At 37.6% G+C, this 23,116-nt stretch overlaps 1 protein-coding gene across 7 annotated transcripts in view; it reads left to right on the top strand.

Annotated features, from left to right (window-relative positions):
* LOC306842658 (breast cancer anti-estrogen resistance protein 1-like) overlaps positions 1-23,116 on the top strand; it is an 88,805-nt gene that overhangs the window by 38,143 nt on the left and 27,546 nt on the right. For 5 of the 7 annotated variants that reach the window (XM_079373633.1, XM_079373629.1, XM_079373630.1 and 2 more), the window contains one exon: positions 21,219-21,911. In XM_079373633.1, the coding sequence (XP_079229759.1) occupies positions 21,219-21,911 (693 nt within the window). Of the gene's footprint in view, positions 1-6,215; positions 6,491-21,218; positions 21,912-23,116 lie in introns of those variants that run through there. The other 2 variants (XM_079373628.1, XM_079373632.1) reach the window with 2 other exon arrangements.

Raw genomic sequence — 23,116 nt, 5'->3', positions numbered from 1 at the left:
TATTATTTTTTTTTTTAAATCAATAAAATTTTCTTTGGGAGAGAGCTCTTTCCAATGGGTTCCAGAAACCAGAGAGCAACAAAAAAAAAGAAAAGAGAAAAAAAGGATTGAAATGAAAAATCAAATCAGCACTATCTAATTAACTAGCGGGATGCCCAGGTTCATTTATTGTTCTCCTCCATCTTTCCTCTCCTTTTATGTGTGTGTGTTGGGAGAATAAAGGAGGAGGTGCTGATTGGAAGGCTTTCTGCTTTATTGAGACTGTGTGAAGCATACACACACACACACACACACACACAGATTGTGAGGAATAGTAATATCCCCAGTGCTCCCTGATTATGCTCAACTCTACATAATTCCATTTACTTCCTGCCACATTAATGCTAATCTTTTTATTGCAGTGAGGATGAGAAAAGTGAGTCGTCGTTGAGTGCTGATGTTGTTCTCAGTGTGTGTGTGTGCTTCTTTTGCTTGCTTTGCACACGCCATAAGTCTCATCCTTGCAACTTTAGATTAAAAGAGAGGAAGATTGATTCACTTTGTGGTTTTTAATCATCTTAAAGTATTACCATGACTGATAAGAGGACAAATAATAATGAGAACCCAAATCTGAAAATAAACAAATATAATTATCTATGGAAATTAAATTTCGGTTTGGTCTGATCAGCCCTGTTTCTCCTGTTGTGTGTTAAGTGTGTAAAATAGGGCTGTGATTTAGATTTGGGTTGATCTTCATAGGGGCTAGGTCTTGTTTTTTCCTGTTCTGTACAGATACAGACGCTTATCCTCTGTTTGTGGATAAGGGAAGACCACAAACACTCCAGAGACAGTTTTGGAAAGCTGCCTGTCCGCCGGTCACTGCATCTGCTGCAGTGTCCTGTAGGACAAATGATTGTCCTGTTTTGTGTAGCACATGTTTGTGTGTTTATTTAGACCTGTACTTTTAAGCAAGTGAGTGTGTGTGCTTTCACGTGAGTGTGTGGCTGAGGATTTTCTCTCTCTTCGTCATAAGTATTTGAAAGGCCTCTGTGACAGACTTGCGCAGCGGGCCTGACAGTCCCAACAAAGAAAGGAACTCTTTATTCCTTTGTCCTTCAAAGCTGCTTGAATATTGCTGTTGGCTGGGGGGCCGGATGTCTCAATACAAGGATGTGCATTGTTTTTTCTCGGAGCAGAGACTAGAGCAGTGCATCATGGGCAGGATGCTGCTGCCGCTGTCGTTGTTTTCAGGAGCTGCATTAGTAATTCTTGATGATGTTGCACCAAAGAATTAAGCTCCCAATACAGCCCTCATTCAGACACAGGAAATGCTTTGAGTGTTTCTTTTAACTTTGACAGTGATCTTGGGACTTATTTTAGACAGACTTTTCAAAGCATTCATCATAACAAGCCATAGAGATGAGCTCAGATGTACTTAAAAGGGCTCTCTTATCAATCTGGAGAGTTCAAATTTTGCTGCGATATTGTGGTCATGTCATGATATTGGTGGGTTCAAAATAATGGAGAAGGGAAGCAACACTTGTCAATTGGAGAATGTGACACTTTTGAACTTTTGGAGAAAAAAGCGTCCTATTTTTAACTTCCTACAGTTTTAAACAGATGCTTTTAGCACACAGATGCTTTTAGGACTTCATAGGAGTTAAAGGAAATAACTGAAAATAAATCTATTAAATTGTGGTTGCACAATCTATCAGTATGGGACAATATCAGTGTCTGTTATCTGACAATATTTGATTTTTTTTTTTTCAGTATTTACATACTGTTATGTATATTTTTACACTTACCTTTGCCATCTAACCCTCATACTTAAAGTTAATCGTAATAATAATAATATATTTAATAAAATGTTTTTAATCTCTCTCTCTCTCTCTCTCTCTCTCTCTCTCTCTTTCTATATATACAGTATATATTGTATTTCATAGGTTTGTGATGCCTAAATTCTGTTGTACCATTTCAAATGATTAATTTTAGTTTTTAGTGTAATATTTTATAATAATTTATCAGCTATTTATCAATATTGTCAATAACTTGAAACTGATTAAAGGCTTATTATTACTTTAATACTTTAAATACTTTACACACTTAATACTTGAAAAAAATTAAAACAATGTTCATTTAAAATCAGTTTGTTAAAAGAAAAGAATTTGTATCCATTTCTACCAGTTAAAAACAGTAAAAGGAACGCTAAGTTTCCAACCAATGTGAAAATAACACAGATTTGTATTATGTCAGACCCAACAAGGAACACTAAATACAATAAATATAATTTTATGTTATAATAATAGGAAAATAAAAAAAAAACTAAGATACTGTAATAAAGTGTGCCATTTTTATAAACCTAGTGTTTGAAATTCTGCTCATTCTTGAAGCTTGGCTGTGTTGAATAAATCATCCTGTTGTTCCGAGTTACATCCTAGTTCACCTTCCTACCAAACTTTTCCAGCAGATTCTTCTGGAATTCAGAGGACTGATGTAGAGAAATCCTAACGGAGATGTTTTACTTCTTGGAACGGTTCAGAGAGTTAGAGAAAAAAAAAAAGAAACATTACCTTGATTTAGAGGAAAATGGGATTTCCATATTCACATTATCTGACCCACATCTGTAGCCCTAAATGCTTGGTCTGTTCTGGGGTGGCTGGGTCCGATCCGACTTGGCTGAGCCTTTCTTGTCGGATTGCCCTGAATCTCATGACACGTGCGGCATGTGGGGGGTTACAGAGGCCACTGGGCAGCGGTCGTGACTCCACGGCCGAAACGCTGCCAGCTGAACAACATTGTGCGTAGGTGTGACAGCCTGACCAAACCGAGCCCGGGCCGCTCAGACACAATGAACCTACTGTTCCACACTCACTGAGCCATGAATACTCTCCAACAGAGGCTAAGGTACAGCAGACGTCACACATATTCTAGTCATTGAATATTTTATACAGAACGATTTCACGAAAGGGTGCAGCGGTCTGTTAAACAGCAAAGATTGTCTCATTTTCACCTTTCTAGGTGCTTTGTGACATGTAGTTAGACCTCTCACCTCCAGACAAGCATTGCCCAACACCCACCTCTTTCCGATATATAACAGGATTGTGGTTAGTGGGCGCTGACGGAACGGGGCTTATTAGCTGAAGAGCGAGAGGGGGTGAGGCGCTAATTGAAATGATGTCTGATGTCTAATCTCTGTGGTGACAAAATCCACGCACACTTGCTAATTTCAATGACAGCTCTGATGTCATTCAGGCTTAGTTTATGGAAATAAATAACAGAGAATATTAGAAAGAGAGAATGTTGTCTCGACCATCGAAATCCATCTTGCGTAGCAGCAGCCACCCCGTAGTGCGAGATGAAGTGCCGCTCAATTGTCATGGAGACCAGACATGGCACCTCGTGGCCTGAGAAGACAGTCACTGTGTGACGATAAGGGTTTTAAATTCCTACGGCACTTTCAATTAGGGAGAATCTTGCTGATTTGACACCAGTTGTTCCGTGTAATTCATGGCCCAACATTCATGGGCATCAGGGGATTGTAGTCACTCAGGTATTGAGGGCTGTGTCTCAATTCCCTCTCTTCTCTATAACATGAGCATGAATTTGAGCACTGGAAAAGGTTTTAATCACTAAACATTGGGAGACTGATTATAATTCAAGTATTAAAGTCACAGATATTTATTTACATCATCGCTGTAATGCTTTTTTTTTTTTTTTTTTTTAATTATTAAGCAAGACAGATAGTGTACATGCACTCCAGTTTACAAATGTTGGGGTCTGTCAGATTTTTTTAAGTAACATGTTTATTCAAATATAGGATGCATTAAATTGATCAAAAGTGACACTAAATGTATTTATGATGTTACACTGATGACTGGAGCTTTTCCATCAAAGAAATAAATTATTTTAAATTGTACTAATATTTCCAAATATTACTGTTTATATGGTTATATGAGACATGGTTATATGAGACTTTTAAAAAAAAATTAAAATGGTAGTGTACGTTATCACATTAAGAATATATAATGAAGCATTGCAAAAAATGTAATAATATCTTATACAGTGAAAGTCATTGGCGTCCAGTATTGTTCCCAGAACAAAGAAAGCCATATGGGTTTAGAACATGAAACAATATTTACATAATTAGTGAATATTTTTAGGTGAAACTCTCCCTTTAGTGAAGTGAAGTGAAGTGAAGTGACATACTGCCAAGTATGGTGACCCATACTCGGAATTCGTGCTCTGCATTTAACCCATCCATCGTGCACACACACAGCAGTGAACACACACACACTGTGAACACACACCCGGAGCAGTGGGCAGCCATTTTATGCTGCGGCGCCCGGGGAGCAGTTGGGGGTTCGGTGCCTTGCTCAAGGGCACCTCAGTCGTGGTATTGAGGGTGGAGAGAGCGCTGGACATTCACTCCCCCCACCTACAATCCCTGCCGGCCCGAGACTCGAACCCGCAACTTTTGGATTACAAGTCCGACTCTCTAACCATTAGGCCACGACTTCCCCTTTAATAAACAAACAAGGCTTTATCGTACATATATGTATATAATTGTGTAATTAGATTATCTTATATATGTATATTATCATATATATCTTATATTATGTACTTTTTTTTACATTTTTTTAAATTTGGGATACCCCCAGTAATATCTCATTCCCTTGCTAGTGGACTTAAAGAACAGTTAACACAAAAAGGACAATTATTTTGTCATATACTGACGTTGTTTTAAACCTTTGTGATGTTCTTCTTGTTAAACACCTAGACGAGAAAACAATGAGACAATGTTTTACAAAATACCTCTTTTATGTTCCACAGTAGAAAGAAAGTCATATAGTTTAGGATGAAATTAAGGAACTATCACTTTACTACAGAACTAGTGAGTGGGTTGAAACTAGATTTTTAAAATCATATACCCAAACTGAAAAGGTAACTTTTCATACCATATCATATCATCCATCTATTATCAAGTAATATCATAAAACTGTCTTCTGCTCAAAATGAGATAGTATTCTCCAGCTAGGGCAGATCAGGTTCTGGAATGCTGCTTCAAAATGCTGGAGGCCTGCTGTCTCCTACCTGACTGACCTCTCTCCTGACCCCAGCTGCAGTTTGAGGACAGCGTGCCTCTCTTCGGTGACCTCTCTTTACATTTCAGCTTTTAGGTAGGAATAGTTATTTTATGCCTCGCACTCATCTGAGGACTGGATTTTCTTTATCTGTAAATCGCAGGAGACTATCCATTAGGGCCTGCAGCTTTTGCCTATTTACCACATTGATTTAAATGTGGATCCCAATTTGACCCCATGACCTGGTCCCTCCCTCAACGGGAGAATTGGACAATGATGTCATGCTTTGAAATTCGTCTTCCTGGTGAATTGTGAAGACAAAATCAAACAGGAACGGATTAGCTTAGTTTACATAACTAACAATCATTATTCAAATGTCTCATTTAAAAAAGATATATATTTATATATATGTGATGCCTACTTATTATAATATAAATCATTTTGTTTAGTTTCATTCCATTTATTTTATTGCATTTTATGTCCCCTGATTATTTTTTTAGCTTCATGTCTGGGTTAAAAAGTAAACTTTGTTTTTTGTTTATTTTGTGAAATATAGTCTAATTTATTTGCTTAAGTGTCTTTCCATGATAAATTAATGTAATTTGAAATGGAGATAGAAAATAACAGAGATTTGAGTTTTGCTTCAGTGATACGTTAAGTCACTAACAATTATTCCCCTCAGGATCCATAAAAAGACTACCCATCTCTACCTACCCTTTTTTTAATCGATAGTACTTCAATAATTCAGGTCAGATATATACTGAAAAAAGAGGTTAAACGTTTTAATACACTCCAACTGTCTGTGGAGTTTAGCTTTTTTGTGTCCTGCCGAAGTAAAGAAGAAGCTTTGTGTGAGCAGCAGCAGAGGGAAGACAGAAAGTTTGAGGCTAAAGAAAGGGGTCTAGACAAATCTGTGTGTTTGTGTGTGAGGGGTACAGCGGATGGGCAAAAAAACCCAATGTCTGTGTCTTTCTCAGGTCTACAGAGAGGTTCACTAAACATTCCTCACAGGCAGGGGGAGGAAGAGGGTAAGTTTATTAACATAAGAACAGAGTCCTCAGCCAATCGGCAGCAGGGAGAGGGAATGTCAGGATTGAGAAGGAACTGGGAGGGTGTCAGGTTGCCCTTTGCATTTTCCCTCCTCCTTTTGCCAGAGAGGGAGGGAGAGAAAGAGCACAGGACAGACGCAGAGAGAGCAAGCTCGTTCAAGAGAGAGAAGTATATGGGACAGTTTCATTCTTGGGCTCTGACATCACGGAATTGGAGTATGTGTTAGAAGCTGCCCGGACTTTCTGCCCGACGGAGACACGGAGAGATTTGACAAAGAGCTAGACGGTCCGAGAGAGTTTTCACCGGGGGTCAAATCTCAGGCAGTTAAGTGCTGTCTGGAGTCCCAGAGACTCACAGCGGGGCTGAAAATGAATTATCTGGTGAGTGTGTTTGCTGTTCTCATTGTTGTGTGAACGCTTTAAGTTGGTTTTGCTAAATGCCCTCGGGAAGTATATCTAGAGTGGATAGTGAAGTTTAGTCTCAGTGGACAGAAAAAAAAAACAAGAGACACCTATAGCATGTTTTCTTTTTGGTTTTCTTAGTTCTTCTACTTGACTTATTTTAACATTTATCATTTTAAGGTGTTTATGACAGCAACAAATCAGAACAAGTAGACTAAAGGCTTAATAAAAGAGGCAATAATAATTGTTGTAAAACTTCACACAGAGGCCAGTGGAATATATCTGCGTAAGTCTGAGGTTTTTAAAAATGGCCTTTTCTTAAGGAACAGTTTTGAAAGCTTAGTAGAGAGTGTGAGAAAGCAGGCATAACGGGGGGGAAGAGTGGAAGGAAAAGGAGCCCTGCCGCTGTGAGCTTCTCTGCTGACTCAGGAGAAAGCTGAAAGATTAAGGTTTTAATGGAAAGAAGGAGGGAGAGAGAAAAAAGAGAAGGAGAGAAGAACAACGTGAAGTGACGGGCCCAAGCATCCGTTCCTTGCCATTGTTTGAAAGTATTGGTGCTCGTTCAGCATGTAAGAGTTTAGAAATGACACAGTGCTTTGGTATTTGGACGTGAGAGTTGGGCTGTACTGTATTTCCGCCTGTGAGGAATCTGGACGCTAAGATTCACCCCCTGCAGAGGCTGGGATATTCCCCGGCATAGAAATGGACTTTGAAATGGTTATGGTCAATTATTAGTACACTGAATATCAGAACATGCATTGAAAACAGATGATGACTGTGTTTTTAAGAAGTTTGGAGTATGAAGAGTATGAATTTTATTTATTTTGTATTTCAATTCCAAGGCATTTCCTTTTCTCTTCATTTTTTTGTACGTTTTATAGTTTGTTGAAATCAGAGTAAGTTTATATTGATTCCTCCTGAGGTGGTCGGTGATGAAGGAGGCGAGTTGTGTACACTTGTGAGAGGGCTGTTGACTTACTGAGATCACTCTCGAGTTGCGGTAACTAGGCTGAATTAATCGCTAAGTTAAGAATGTTGAGTCATGTTGCGTTAGGGATCTTTAAATAAGAGAAAGACCCCATCTTTAGAAGACAGCTGAGTAATCTGAGTCCATCTCCACCCTGCATCGCCTCTGTGACTCAATCCTGACTCACCCTCCAGCTCTTGTGTTTAGGAGGGAGGAATTCCCCATCGCTGACCTGAACCCCCCCCCCACACACACACACTCTCCTGGAGGGTCTGATGGACAGGATCTGCTCCTCATCCTCATTATCCTCATAATCATGCACACATGGATTTCAGCATCAAGCTGTATAGAAGTTGCACTGATCTGAGACCAAATTCAATCCATATGATGCCTACGTATTGTGGCCCAAAAGTAATTCAAGTGTTTAACCAAGGTGGCATAAGAACAAAAAAGGTCAGCAGGTGTGACCTTTGATCAATACCAGAAAGTTTTATATTAATATTTAAAAAAGAAGTGAAATTAGCATTAAATTAGTTAATGGTTTCCATTTGCACTGTATTTAACTCTCTAAGAGCCAGTTTGTTAGACACAGATTAAACCATCCTTAAAGGAAAATGGCAGATTTTTAGATCAAATATATGATAAATGGTACATCTGAAACAGCCACAGAATCTTCACAGAGGAAAATCTGATTCTTTAGACATTGCTTTTTCATAGCTCAGGAAACTCTGGTTCATTTCATGTTTCAGATGTTTCTCTGAAATGTCTTTTGGGATAACTAAGACAACTTCTCTCATAATATAATGCCATAATCTGAATAATAATTTGAAAAAGGAAGAATTTGATAAGAAATATTTCATTCCAGTTTCCAAATCTGAGCATAGATTTGATCACTTCTTTTTCTGAAAATGATCCATTTAAACTAGCCTAAGATTGTTTGCTGGTCTTAGCTGGTTAAGCCTGGTATTATCTGGTTTAAGTTTAGCCAGAAAAGTGCCCAAAACCAACCTAAAGCCACCTAATTGAGGCCAACAAGGACCAGCAAATGTTGGTTTAAGGCTTTTTTTCCTAGAAGGGTTTAACTTTATATCTGTCTAAGAGATACAATTGGGAAATTTAAGAGAATTCATTTGTGATCTTTCTTTTCTTTGTACAACCTTGTCCTTTATCTCATTGAACATGGGAGGCAGATATTGTTTAGCTGCCAGAGTTTAAAGTGAATATGTGTCTCTCCTCTGAGCTTTGTAACAAAGCATGAGAAATAACCTATAGTAGCTTATTTCAAAGACTTGGAGCTCTTCAAAGAGACAACATCAAGGCATTCCAGTACAATTGTGAGTGCAGATAATGAAATGATCGTCATGTTTTCAATAGCTCCGTCTTACACTGTTAGCAGTTGTGCACATTCCATCTGAGAGCTCCTCTTCCTGTCTTTGTATCTCAGGCCTTCTTGAGTTTATGGCCTCGTCGCTGTTATTGAACTTGCAGAATGACTGTTTGAGGTCGCAGTGACACTGCACTGGAAAGGAATCATCGTGTTTCATTGAAGCCTGTCATTTTTGGATTTATTATTTGGGATCGGCAGGATTCTGGACATGTTTTTGCAGTGATGAAGGTCCTTCGCTGAGGGTGAAGAGGAAAGAGTGTTTATAGCACACGCTGCAGTCCTTACGAAAATTCCACGTGTCCTTGTTACACTCACGTTTACCTCTTTTTGACCGCCCAGCACTGTAAATCACGCCGTAAAGATCGCACAAAACATTGGCAGTAAACCAACACTTAGTCTTGGCCTGTAGCTACAAGAATCAGAGCTGTTTTTTCTTTTTGAAGAGGGTGTTGCAACCTCACCCTGCAAGGAAGGGAGGGGCATAGGTCTTTGTGTGTTTTCCAGTGAACATGAGTGAAATGGATGATGGATGAGTGATGTTAAGTGCACATAGGAATGCCGTTGCATTTGTGGGATGAGCTCTAGATGGAGAAATTTTTAGGATTGGATTGTGTGATTTTTGTCTGGCTGTGAATCACAGAGTGTGTCTGCAGTAGGGGATGCACCAATCAACGGTGGTGTCTGCATGCGTGCATTAGTGTTGACTGTACTGAGGACATGAAATAAAAAAGACGTACAGTGTGGAAGTGTGACTGTGTGTCTGGTGGGGTGTGAGGTGGGCTGAAGGTATGGAATGTGGGCTAATATCTGTGTTAAGCTGAAGCTGTGGAATGAAAGGATGGGCCTAAACTTGCATTAAGAATGCTACAAACACACATGGACATTTCTAAATATCATCTGGAGAATAGTGTAATGGCTGTGGAAAACACAGCTTTCACAGAATAAATTGCATTTTAAAATATATTAAATTAGAAAAAATATTTTTCATAATATTATTGTTTTTACTGTATTCGGTGAGCATAAATTTAAATTTAAATTAAAAAATAAAATAAAAACAAAAGTCTTTAAATGGTAGTGTGTGTGTGTGTATATAAAATATATTACAATTATTATCAAATTTTAATAATTAATATAATTAATTAGTGTTATAAGTATAAGTATTATTGCATTTTATTATAAATTTGACAAATAAGGTATAAAAGTACACATCAGTACAAAAATGCTTCATTGTTAATCATATTATGTCTGAGAATATATATAAATCATGTTTCTCGATATTTATGTTGTAAACTGTGACTGTATCATCTGTTATTGTCTGTTTTTTGCTTAGGTTTGTACACCCACTCAAACTAACGATTAATTATGTGCCTCCCAGCCTTTGCTCTTTTCCTCTGCAGGCCTGTTGTTGGTGCTCAAGTCTGGTCTTGTCTCTTGTAAACTCACCTATATAGTGAAAATAGAGCAGGCTACCGGCCCACTGTTTGTCTCTGCCATCAACCTTCTGCTATTGTCTTCCTTTCTGTCGAGGTTTTCAGGTCCCTTCCTGTAAATAGGTTTATGCCCCACTTACATTGTATACTTACATAGTTAATCCCTTAAAGGAGCTATTCATCCGGTTCATATACATTGAAATTCTCTTAGGAGAACTAGACAATGTTTATTGTAATCTTAAAAGGATAGTTCTGTCATCGTTTACTCAATTTCATGCTGTTTTTAAACCTGTACGAGTTTCTGGATGGAGAAATTCATACCAAAATCTTGCATGAGGTTTAATAAATGATGACAAAATCATTATTAGGTGGTCTATTTCTTTCTGACCTTCTTTCCCTGTGTGTGTGTGTCATACACGACTGACACAGCTGATAGCGGCAAACGTCCAAACACACGTCTGGCTGTCTGAGTCACATCTCTGAGTCTCAGCTCTGATGACTATCGCTGCTGTCTGATACAGCGTCTGCTCCTTGTGTGTATGTCTGAAAATGTGTCTACAACAGCTTACCATCCTAAACTCCACCCACCTTATAATTACTCCAGCCAACCTGCTACTTATGCAACCAGTGAGCCCCTCAGAATAACAACCTGACCGCAGAATAACAACCTCATATATAGACGGGAGAATTTAGAAACCTCTTATATGTTCTGGCAACACAGCTCAGATAAAATGTCTATCTTTTGTTCTTGTTTGGTCAGGCTCAGGTGTCTTATGCGAAGGACAAAACAGACACGGCCTTGTTTTGTCTGCAGCGCCCATCTGTTTTTAAACCAATAAAAAGTTATGATGAGGTAGGGAACATTTTCTCCCAGAGCTCAGGAGGTGGATATGTGATGAGAATAGACTTGAGACAGATGAGACTCTATCTTTAATGTGGTGTGAATGAAAACCAGGCCGTGAGGGACAAAAGGACAGACTGTTCGAACTGTACCTCGATGACAAACACTTACTCAAGTGAAATGTGGGAAGATTTTCAGAGTTTCAGTTAAACAATCAGTGATCAGGTGCACAGCTTCTCTTTCATTTGAGTTCGCGCTGCACTGATATTAAAATTCTGGTCGCTGTTTTTTATGTGTAGATTATATGTGACCACAGACCAAAAAAACAGTAATGAAATTGAGATTTATACATCACATGTAAAGCTGACTAATTGAGCTTTCCATTGATGTATGGATTGTTAGGATATGACAATATTTGGCTGAGATACAACTATTTGAAAATGTGGAACCTGAGGGTGCAAACAAATCTAAATATTGAGAAAATCGCCTTTAAATTTGTCCAAATGAACTTCTAGCAATGTATATTTAACCAAAAATTATGCTTTGATATATTTATGGTAGGAAATCTACAAAATATCTTCATGGAACATGATCTTTACTTAATATCCTAATGATTTTTGGCATAAAAGAAAAATCGATAGTTTTGAGCCATACAGTGTATTGTTGGCTATTGCTACAAGTATACCCGTGCTACTTATGACTGGTTTTGTGGTCCAGGTTCACATGATATTTTATGTCCTGTTGTCATATTATAACCTATAATGGCTTATATAAAAATTCTAAAGAGTTTTGTATAAATAAAAAACCTAACAACAGTCATTTTAAATTCCAGAAGTAAAATCAGACATAACTTTATGATGTACAGTATGAAAAATGGATATTCATTCTGAGATTTGCTAAAGATTACATTTAACAGTGTTATTAAAGGAATAACTTATACATTAAAGATTAATTTTAAGTGAATGTCAGCATGCAAAATAAAATGTCCAACATCAACTGATACAACATAAAAATAAACTCTAATATAAGCTGTCATTTATTGTTATTTTCTATTATAATAGATTTTGAATTAGCTTTTATTTTTATATTTAAATTTTTCATTTAAGTTTTAGTGATTTTGGTCATTTTTTTCAATTGTCTTTTAAAAATATTTAAAAATAATTTAAATTTATTTTTATTTCAGCTTTAATAATTTTAGTACTTTACCTGAAACATATTTATTATAGTTGGATGACATTTCTCTCTTTTTTAATTTTATGTCAGCTAATTTATGTCAGCTTCATTTTAATTACCAAAAATGATTTTAGTAACCAATAATTTTAGTAACTAATAGTTTTAGTAACCAATAACAAGACTCTGTGACAACAACTGTTATGGCTATATTGTGTTTTTCCAGTGACTGTGTTCATGAGATGATCTGTAGCTGTGGTTTAGAAGTGTCTGTATACTGTCTCCGTGTCCTTGAAGCTAATGAACTCACACACACTCACAATAACACACAAAAAACACTACCTGCCCCCACCTTACTAACTTTACTAGTGTTTGTCCCACGGGGTCGTGTAGAGGCACCAGACAAAGCTGTTCAGCCCCACCCCCCTATAACAATACAAACACACACTCATTGACCTGTCTGTACAGAGCGCGCTCCAGCAGCTGCCACATTACCTCCTGTTCAGTGGCTCCGTCTGAATGAAGCGTTCCCTCTGCCCCTTCCTTCCTTCCCTCTCTCACAGGTCCACATCCCTCTTTCCTCTTCCCTCCTTCCTGTGGAATTCTCTTTCATTCTCAACATTTCCATCTCTGTCAATTTTATCCCCATTATTAAAGAGATTCACTTGAAAATTAAAGTTCTGGTATAATTTAAGGTCTGTTCACACCAAGGACAATACTTAAGTGAAAGTGATGTGACAGTGTGCACACACACAGCAATGAACACACACACACACCGTGAACACACACCCAGAGCAGCTATTGCAGCTATTTATATTGCAGCGTCCAGGGAGTAGTTGGGGGTTCGGTGCCTCGCTCAGTCGTTGTATTGAGGATGGAGAGAGCGCTGTACACCCCCCCCCCCCCCTCACTTTTCAGAATGATTTTTTCCACCTGATGAATGCTAAAAACGATGACAGCCAATCAGAATCCACCCGCCTTTAAAGAGCTTGACAGAACGCTAATATAATGATCGTTATAGTTGTCTTTATAGTTTTCTTTCTTGGTGTGAACAGGTCTTTACTCGCCCTCAAATCATTCAAAGTGTCATTGTTTAAAAAAGTATGCAAAAGCTATAAAACAGCTTAGTAATTTGACAGCCCCAGTGCTCATTCATATTCATTATTTGAAATGAGTGACCAGTGTATTCTTAAAAAAGTTACACGGGTGAGTAGCTAAATGATGACAGAATTGTACATTATTGGAATCAATTTAAACACTAACACGTGGCCTGCTAAACACTCCCGTGCTCATGACCCTTTTAAATGCAAATGGAAGAACGTTTTGTTCTTTGGATGATGAGTTTCCTTTCTTCTCCATTCTCTTCCTCCATCTCCTTTATCCGTTCTCGCTGTCTTTCTCTAAAGATAATAAAGTTAAGCATCAGTCTCTGTCTTCTTGAGCCACAGGGAAAGTGTTTGAACTGAACATTTCCATGGTGATCATCGCCAGGGAGAAATGAAGTGAAACTCTCGTCATCCCCTCATCTTATACAAGCCTCTTTACTATTTCTCAAACAATGCCTTGACAACAGTGTTGGCCAGTAACAAACTTACAGTAGTGTGACAGTAACAATAAAGCTTTTCCAGTAACAAGATACTTTTTTCCAAAAAGTAGCATTGTAGTGTGTTAAAATGTTATTTTGTCTTTAATGCTATATTGTATTTATATTTACACTGTTCACATAGATTTATAGTCGAAAAAAATGCTTTTTTTTCAAATTGCACTGGGAAGGCTAATAATAACAATAATGTTAGAGAATCATTTCATTAATAAATGATTCAATGATTCATTTGAGTAATCTGTGATACTTAGTATTTTATGTGGTAAAAATGCTATTGTTTGTTACAGTGTTTTTTATTTTGGTTATATAAATTAGTGTTTCTAGGCTTATCAGTAGTATTTCATGGTGACAGATAATTAAAAATCTGTCACCATGATTAAATTTATCTGCTATTGTAGAGACAAAAAAAATGAACAACATACAAGCAGCATCACATGTACTAAGATGGTTCTTTGTATGAATCAGTCAGAAAGACTCATGAAGTTTGGACTCTTTTGTTGCAAAAACAGGATTCAGTGGGAAATATTGCTTTGGCTAGCTACTTTTTCAAAAGTTTAGTTTGACTGTAGCTTAACTGCTTTTAGTGATGAATAGCTCCAAGTATTTTCAAAGCAGCTTCCCATTACTGCTTGATAAATGCAGATGTACACCAGAAAACCCCCTTGAGGAACCAATTCATTTTCTGTCGTTGTTTAATGCACAGTGCTTTACTGTTTTACTTTCTAATTGTCGGAGATGCAAGGTGTGATTTATCCAGGGCTGTAAAGATGCTAATAGATCCATTGATCAATAGTCAAATATTCCCATCGCTGTTATTTTCCTTCATTTAACCTCCTGCTGTTGTCTTAATGCCGATGTGCCTGTGTTCTCCTGTGTACATTCCCAACAAATGAGAAAACGTTCAATGTCACTGAATCATCGACTCACTCTTACATGTAAACCCCTGTGAATCACTCCCTGAACGTCCTGTGTCCTGATCGACAGAGACTGAATTGTGGAGAAGTGGGAGAGAGACAGAAAGAGAAGCTTGGCATACTTTCTGTAATGGAGGCAAAGTTCAACAGCTTGTGATGTCATCAGTCCTCCAGAGCCTTTTGGCAGGAAAATATTCTCATGAAAAAAAGAGTGCCGAATAACCCAGAAAGCAGCGCTTCTTTTCTGCTGCAATTTGCTTCCGCTTTTCAAAGGCGGAGAAGGCAAGTGAGATAAGACGGCAGAATATGGACAGACATTAAGTCACAGGAAATTATTTTCTGAGGGTTTCTATCCAATTGGTGCAACAACAATGTCAATCACCTAATTACTTTATACATTATTTAGGGCCCTATGACTTCCGCGATGCAGAAAACGTGGACGGAATCGCGGAATCCAGTCATAAAAACGGAATTTACAGTTTAACGAAGAATGTCATGGAATTTGTCAAAGTTTGGATGAATTAATCAAAAGTAGGTCATTACACTTAAAGCAAATCGCGATATGGACTAGTATCTGTAAATATTAAGCCGCAAAAGTCGATTTAAATATGAATCCTGCATGTTCTACGCGTCTCTGTGTGAATGGAGCAGACGCGCGGTTTTGTTGACTAACGTTACATACACAGATTTCAGCGTCTGCAGTCTCAATGAGGACATAAATACATGAACAATCAGTGTTGCCAACTATTTTTCAGGGGAAGTTGCTAAAGGAAGGTTGATTTGTTGCTAAAAGTTGCTAAATGACATCGTGACGTCACTGCGTGATGACGTCATTACGTAATCACGACGCAAAATTGTAACTGCATCAAATCTCAGCAAAAAATACATTTTATATATGTTAATTTACAATTGTTCGTAAAATAATATAAATGCATAATATAATATTAAAATGCAAATAACTGTTTTTAAATACATTACATTTTTGAAAACTTACACATTTTTGAACGATTACAATTACAATTTTTTTTGTTTATTAGCTAGTAAACAAGTAAAACTACACATTCTGAACAATTAAAGTATTAAGCAGTGTATTAGTATTTAGTTAGTGTGCTGCACTCTAAGAAAATTCTGTAAAATAGGGCACAATCTATTATGTTAATATGAAATAATTCTCTGTATTGATTTTTCCACAGGTTTTTTACCTGCATTTTTAATTTTCAGGTTACCGCAGATAATGGAAAACAGATAATGTCCTGGAAAATTACTAGTACCTTTTCCATTTTTCTAGATATTTTTCTTACAGTGTACCAACTGATCAACAATCGCAAATACAAGCTACTAACAAAGTGTATTATAAATTAACAAATATTAAATTATGAAATTGTTTTTACTATTATTAAAATAAACAATTACAAATAGCAGCTAACTTAATTTACGTGATGTGTTAAAAATCAAAAGCTGCTAGAAGCTGCCAAATACATTTTAAAAATAAAATTTGTTGCTAGCTGCTTTTGGAAAAAAAAGTTGCTAGGGTAGTCTGAAAAGTTGCTAAATTTAGCAACAAAATTGCTCAGTTGGCAACACTGTGAACAATATCTCCAAAACTGCTCTGAGAGTCATTTCACAAGCATTTTACCATTTCATTTGAGTAAAACTAGCGTCATATCACACAGAACTGTAAAGGTGCCCGAAATAGGCTATATTACTATTATTTAGTAGAATGTACGTAATACTACCACTACTACTACTGTTGAAAAATAATACTACTTTATTTTCTTAAGAAATAATCACAAACTATTTTAATTTTAACAGTAAATCCCCTTTATTTGCCAAAAATTTAAATGTTTAATTTTCATTAATTAAAATATAAATGAAATCAATGTTTTATGCCTTCATCTGATAACCAGTAAAATTTAAATACACAACACAGAATCTCTGAGGGGGGAAAAAACATTTCATAAGGCTACTGTAAGAATAAATAAAAATTGTGTGTATGCATTCAAATAATTAGACATGCTAAAACACAGAATTTGGTAACAATAAAAAAATAAAAATAAAACATTTCATACGGCCCTAAACATGATGTCATTTTTGTTACCCTTTTAATAAATTAATGTTAAATTGTATAAGTTTCATGATTTTAATTAATTAGACATGCTTTTTTATGAATAAAATTTAATTTGACCATTAAAAAAACGGAATCCAGAAAAATTTCAATGGAAAAAGCAGAATTTAGAAAAAAAAAAACGGAACTTGGGAAAAAATAAAACATAGGGCCCTAATTATTGTCAACCCGATCAGGAAGGACGTGAATCTATCCCTTCTCTGAACGAAGAACTGAACCTCAGCATTCTTGTCAGTACATAGTCAGAACTAAGGGTGGGTATTTTAACCAAGTGTATTTTATTTATATTATTTATAATACACTATATATGATATATTCATTTTTGATTATTAATTTAATTTACTTTTATGTGGTAATTCCTGTTTTGGACAATCTAATTCAAATTACATACTTCATAAATAAATTTAGATATATTTGGACCTTGATGGTTCTAAACCAAAAGAAAAAAAGGATTCATTACTAATCAGTATTTGTGATTGATCACTGGTTTGAATATTAATGTGGCAAATTGTGACATTTCTTGTCATCCTATAAACAACTAAACCCACTTTGTGTTGTGCCTCTGCATTATTACAGTATTTCCAGCATTGACGTATTTACTTTTGAAATAGAAATGTTGGAGGGCACATTTTGACATGCTCATGACATGATATTTTTAATAATTTTTTTGATTTTTTACTAATAGTTTTAATTTTTAAAGATAATGGCCAATAAGCTTTAGTTAGATTTCAGCTAGTATTCTGAGGATTGTCCTACTTGTTTTAGAATGTATTTATCTGATGGAAAGTAAAGTCCTGGCATGAAACACTAGATAGCGCAGTCTGATAGGTCGGGCTCAATCTAGCATAATGACATCATATCACATGGCACAGCTGAGTGGTTCTTTTTGTATCAGCAGCCAATGAGCTGGCTGCTCAACATTCAAATACTTGGCTAGTGCTTGATGTAGCAGTTGCAGCACACTTCAGAAACCCTCCACCTTCCCCAGCTCCACCTGTATAGATCTGCTACAGGGTGATTTATGTATGCTATGGGGTGATTTCATATATGTTATATGTGCAGCATCAGTATTTCTTACATGCTCACAGCAGCATGTTGTGGATGTATTGGCAGTAACAAAATTTGTTGACGAAGAAATCCTACTGCTGCTCATTGCGCTCAACCCTTGTCAAAAGTCCCATTCCTTTGCAAAGACTACCAAAGAATGGCTTAAACTGTGCCCATGGAGTTAATGAGCTCTCTCAGCTGGTCTGAGTGCTTCTCATTATTTTGCCATTGTGTGTGTGAGTTTGAATGGATAGAGGGGGCTGTGAAGGTATGCATGCATGCATTTGTGCGTGTACATTCAAACATTCCTCCGTCTATACTTGCATCAGTGCTCTGTGCGTGTGCCAGCACTACATGGTGACATCTCAATCAGCTGCTCGCAGGCAGTAAAGCCTCTCGGACGCTATTGTGTCCAGTCTCGGTCTCCTCCGGCGTTAAGGGAGACACTACAGGGACTGTCCCTCACCCGTGCAGCACAGGCAGGGCATTCATCTGTCAGATATGCCCTTCGTGAGCTTCTCCTCTCTCTCCTCCAGCTCCGAGCACAGAGACATCATTCATCAGAGCACTACCGCTCTCCACACAGACCTTTAAAACACACAGGGAGGGATTCACGCAGAATGAATTGCGCCCGCTGATAGCGTGCTGTCTGCGTTGTTTCAGCACTGAACGATGCAAACAAGGCCAAAGTATGTTGCACTGAGCGCAGTTTGTATGGCACAATTCCAGATATTGTGGGCACTGAGGAGTTTCTGTGTACAGAGGTGCATAATTAGCATTATACCACAGGGATCCTGAAGGAAGAAGTAGCTGCAGGCTGTGGCTGCATCTCATTTCACATCACCTACTAGCCCAGATTTTATGTTAAAAACAGATGGACAGAGGTGCTCGGATTATGTACTATTTTCATGGAGTATGTGATATCAGATTTTCTGATGTTCCAGTGGCAAAATGTGTGAATACATACTTTTACATCATAAGTGAAGTACAGTAACAAACAAAAATGTAGGCTTGTGAAGTTTTTAAAAGAAGTCTCTCAGAGGTTGCATTTATTTGATGAAAAATATAGTAAAATGGTAATATTGTGAAATATTATTACGTTTTAGAGTAAGTAATATTTTAAAATATAGTCTCACATGATCCTTCAGAAATCATTCTAATATGCTGATTTGAGGCACAAGAAACATTTTTTTTTCTTGTTGTCAGTGTTGAAAACATTTGTGATGCTTAATTTGTCAGTGATTTTTCTCCCTAGGATTCTAGCATGAAATAGAAATCTTTTGTAACTTTTGTAATGTCTTTATTGTCACTTTTAAACAATTTTAATGCATATTTTCTAAATAAACATTATTATTTTTAAATCTTTGACTAAAAATGTAAGTATTCAGCAATTTCTTATTTCTTTCTCGCTCCAAAAATTTGCCTAATACAACAATATAACAATATGAATCTTTTAGGCAGTGTTGTACAAGAAGATGAAGACCAAAAATTGTGTACTTGATATTTCATCTTTATCATTCTTGTGCCACCACAGAGAATTATGGGATGCATTTTTATCACACACGTCTGACGTCTCGTAAACCAGCTAATTAAGTATTTTTTTTCTAGCAAACTTTATTGCTGCGGTAGTATCTCACAGTAATGAATGCAAACTATAATGCACGGTCAAAATTAACAATGCAAACTGTGTAATAAATACCAATTTGCTTGCACAACATGATACATGAATTGATGCCTCCAGTCCGAAAAGAGTTTCCCACTGGTAATCACAACTTTGTGATGGTGTTCATGCAGAGCTCATTTCGTAAATACGATCATTCCTACATGACTCGAAGGCAGCGTGTGTCCTGACAGGGGAGGTCTGTTAGTAATCAAACACCTGCTGGCTATCTGCTGTGCTGCATCAATCACCTGTAAGCTTGAGCTCAAAACTCTCGCAAACCATAGTGAACTCACGGTAGGAGATCAGCAGACGGGGTTGCGAGGGGGGCATGGAGCTCTCTGTTTTGGAAATTAGCCGTTCTGTTCTCCTGCACAAAGGCCCTCTACTGAATCACTCAATAGCGGAGGCGTTTTGTCTTGATTGAAGCTAAACTAGTCTATTCTTCTCTTTTTTTCCCCTTTAACAGTTGTAGAGGGTTTCCGCGGCACACAATGAGCGATCACAATCAGCCAATCAAATGCTGTGATTTTGTTGAGAGGACAGTGATGAAGTACTGCTGGTTGACTGTGGCTTTATTAAGGTGGCGCGTAGAGTGGTGATACACGTGTCTATTGGAACTGTGCCAGTGCTCTTGTGCCAGAGAAAAGGGGTTGTACTGGTCCAGGCAGCCGAATTGCAAATATTTGTTTAAGTGTCAAAGACCAGCCGCACTTGTGGGTGGCATTGTAAACGAGAGGACAGATGGAGTCCATAGTGTGTAAATGTGTCAGGAAGGGGTTTAGAGCAAATAGACAAAATGTAAAAAGCAATGGGGTCACAGACCCTGTTTACACCTGCCATTAAGATCTTGGGTGATCTGATCAGAAGTGGTCTTGAATTTTTTAACTATAAAGTTAAATTATTATGTTGGTGTTTTACGGCATGTTGAAGTTCAAAAAGGTAAAAAGAAAAAAAAAAAAAATTGAAAGGCAGTTTTTCATAATTCTACATTATTGTATTATATTAAAATATAAAATATTAATATTTATGTCTGTTATACATACACCACCATTAAAAATTTTGGGTCAGTAAGATTTAAATTATTATATATATATTTGTTTTTATTTAGCAAGCATTAGGCTGATTAAAAAGGAGGGTAAAGTCATTTATAATGTTACAAAAGATTTATATTTCAATTGCTGTTCTTTTGTATTTACTAATCTACTCATCAAAAAATTTGAAAGAAAAAATATATCACTGTTTCCACAAACTGTTCTGCAGCTGTTTTTAACATTTATAACAATAAGAAATGGTTCTTGATCACCAAATCAGCATATTAAAATAATTTCTGAAGGATCGTGTGACTCTGAAGACTGGAGTAATGGCTGCTGAAAATTCAGATTTGCATCAAATAAATAAATTCCATTTTAATATAAAAATAGAAATAGTTATTTTAAACTGTAATAATTTTTTTTATTTGATCAAATAAATGCAGCCTTGGTGAACATAAGAGATGATCCGGGTGTCATACAAGATCATTTGTGAACCAAACTCAATCTCTTTCTCTCTCCTCTCTTATAGAATGTGTTGGCAAAGGCCCTGTACGACAATGTGGCAGAGTCTCCAGATGAGTTGTCCTTTCGCAAGGGCGACATCATGACCGTCCTGGAGCGGGACACGCAGGGGCTGGAAGGCTGGTGGCTCTGCTCGCTACACGGCCGTCAAGGCATTGTTCCTGGCAACCGGCTGAAGATCCTCGTGGGCATGTATGATAAACAGCAACAGCAGCAGTTACAGCAGCTAACGAGCCAACCAAGCCCAACCCAGAGCCATCTCAACCTGAGTGCCTACAGCAAGCTTCCCCCTTCATCCCAGTACACGCCCATGCACCCTGCCTTCTCCTCCAGCTCTGCCAACTCAACCAACCCAGATGGCGTCTACATGCTCCCCCCCAGCCACGGCCTGCCTGCTCCCTCCAGCCTCTACCAGGTGCCCACCGGCCCCCAACCTCCACAGCCCCAACCCAAAGCTCCTGCTGTGGCACAAAAGCAAAGCCAGGCACAGTACCCTCCCACCCCACAGGATATCTACCAGGTGCCCCCCTCCATTAATGTACCAGGCCAGGACATCTACCAGGTGCCACCCACTGCAGGAGGGCCATGTCCAGGGCAGGATGTGTACCAGGTGCCACCCTCTATGAACCAGACACAAGACATTTACCAAATTCCCCCATCGATAGAGAGGAGCTGGGACTCTCCCAAACCCATGGGGAAGGTAGGGAAAGACTGTATTGTATACACATACATGTAATACGACATTTACTTTCATTACAAACAACAAAACCTGAAAGAAGTATTTTATTTTTCATTTAATTTTATTTATATATCATTATTTTTTAAAAATCAACATCAAATCAAAATCAATGCTATTTACTTTCTTAAAATATATGTCCTATTTATTTTATTTTATTATTATTTGTGGTTTTGTGGAAACACTATTTCACCCCATATACTCAGATACTACACTCACATTCAGCGTAAAATATACTCAGTGTCCTTCTGACAATTCATTGGTGTGTACTATTAAAAGAAATCTTTAATTCAAATATATTTCCTTTCTTCACTGCTATTTAAATCTAAAATATGTCATATTTGGGAAGTAAATCAGGAACAGCATTTAAAATTGCCCATGGTCATAAACAAGGTCGTGTGATATCTTGGAAAACATACAGGAAGACGAGAGAAATATAGGCAGAGGAAAGGAGGGTGTGTGATGGAGGAGAGGAGGGTGTGATAGACGGTCATAAATAATGCAGTGTTTGATAACGCCAGTGACCGTGGGCAGCACAGAGTGAGTAAGCAGGTTTTTTTTCGAGTGGTAACTACAGGTTGAAGCTGTGGGCAGTGATGATCCCTTGAGAGAGCATTGCAGGCCACTCTTAGGGCACTGAGCCATATGCCACGACTGCCGGAGCGATGGGGGAAATGAAGTGTAAAGATGGAAGGATGAAGTGAGGAGAGGTTCAGCTGCAGGCCTGCTCACTGTTAGCCACCTGTCAACTCTGCTCTACCTACAGTCATAAAGATGAGACATGACTCAGTGTCACTGGTTCTGGTCAACGTGACATGGTTACATAGCTTTTTAAATTATAGCATGCTAATGAGAAACTATGATATTAGCGTGACCACATCATTAATTTCTTGATGACTATATAACAAACAACTGAATGTGGTCAGGCAGTTTCAACCACTATGACAGTAACATTCTCATTGTGTGGAAAGTTTCCACTGCAAAAAAAAGTACTGTGGCGGCACCTTGGTACAGTAAAGGTATTGTGTTATACAGCGTTCTCACGGTTCTGGAAAATCATTGAAATTTAAAAGTATAATTTCCAGGCCTGGAAACATTTTGTAAAATACACAAACTGGGGTTTGTGAGGAAACTGTGAGGGCTTGTGAGTTGATAGATATACTAATCAT

Source organism: Barbus barbus, assembly GCF_936440315.1.
Source record: "Barbus barbus genome assembly, chromosome: 23".
NCBI lineage: Eukaryota > Metazoa > Chordata > Actinopteri > Cypriniformes > Cyprinidae > Barbus > Barbus barbus.
Note: the sequence above shows the minus strand (reverse complement) of the source record. Positions and strands in the feature narration are given on the sequence as shown.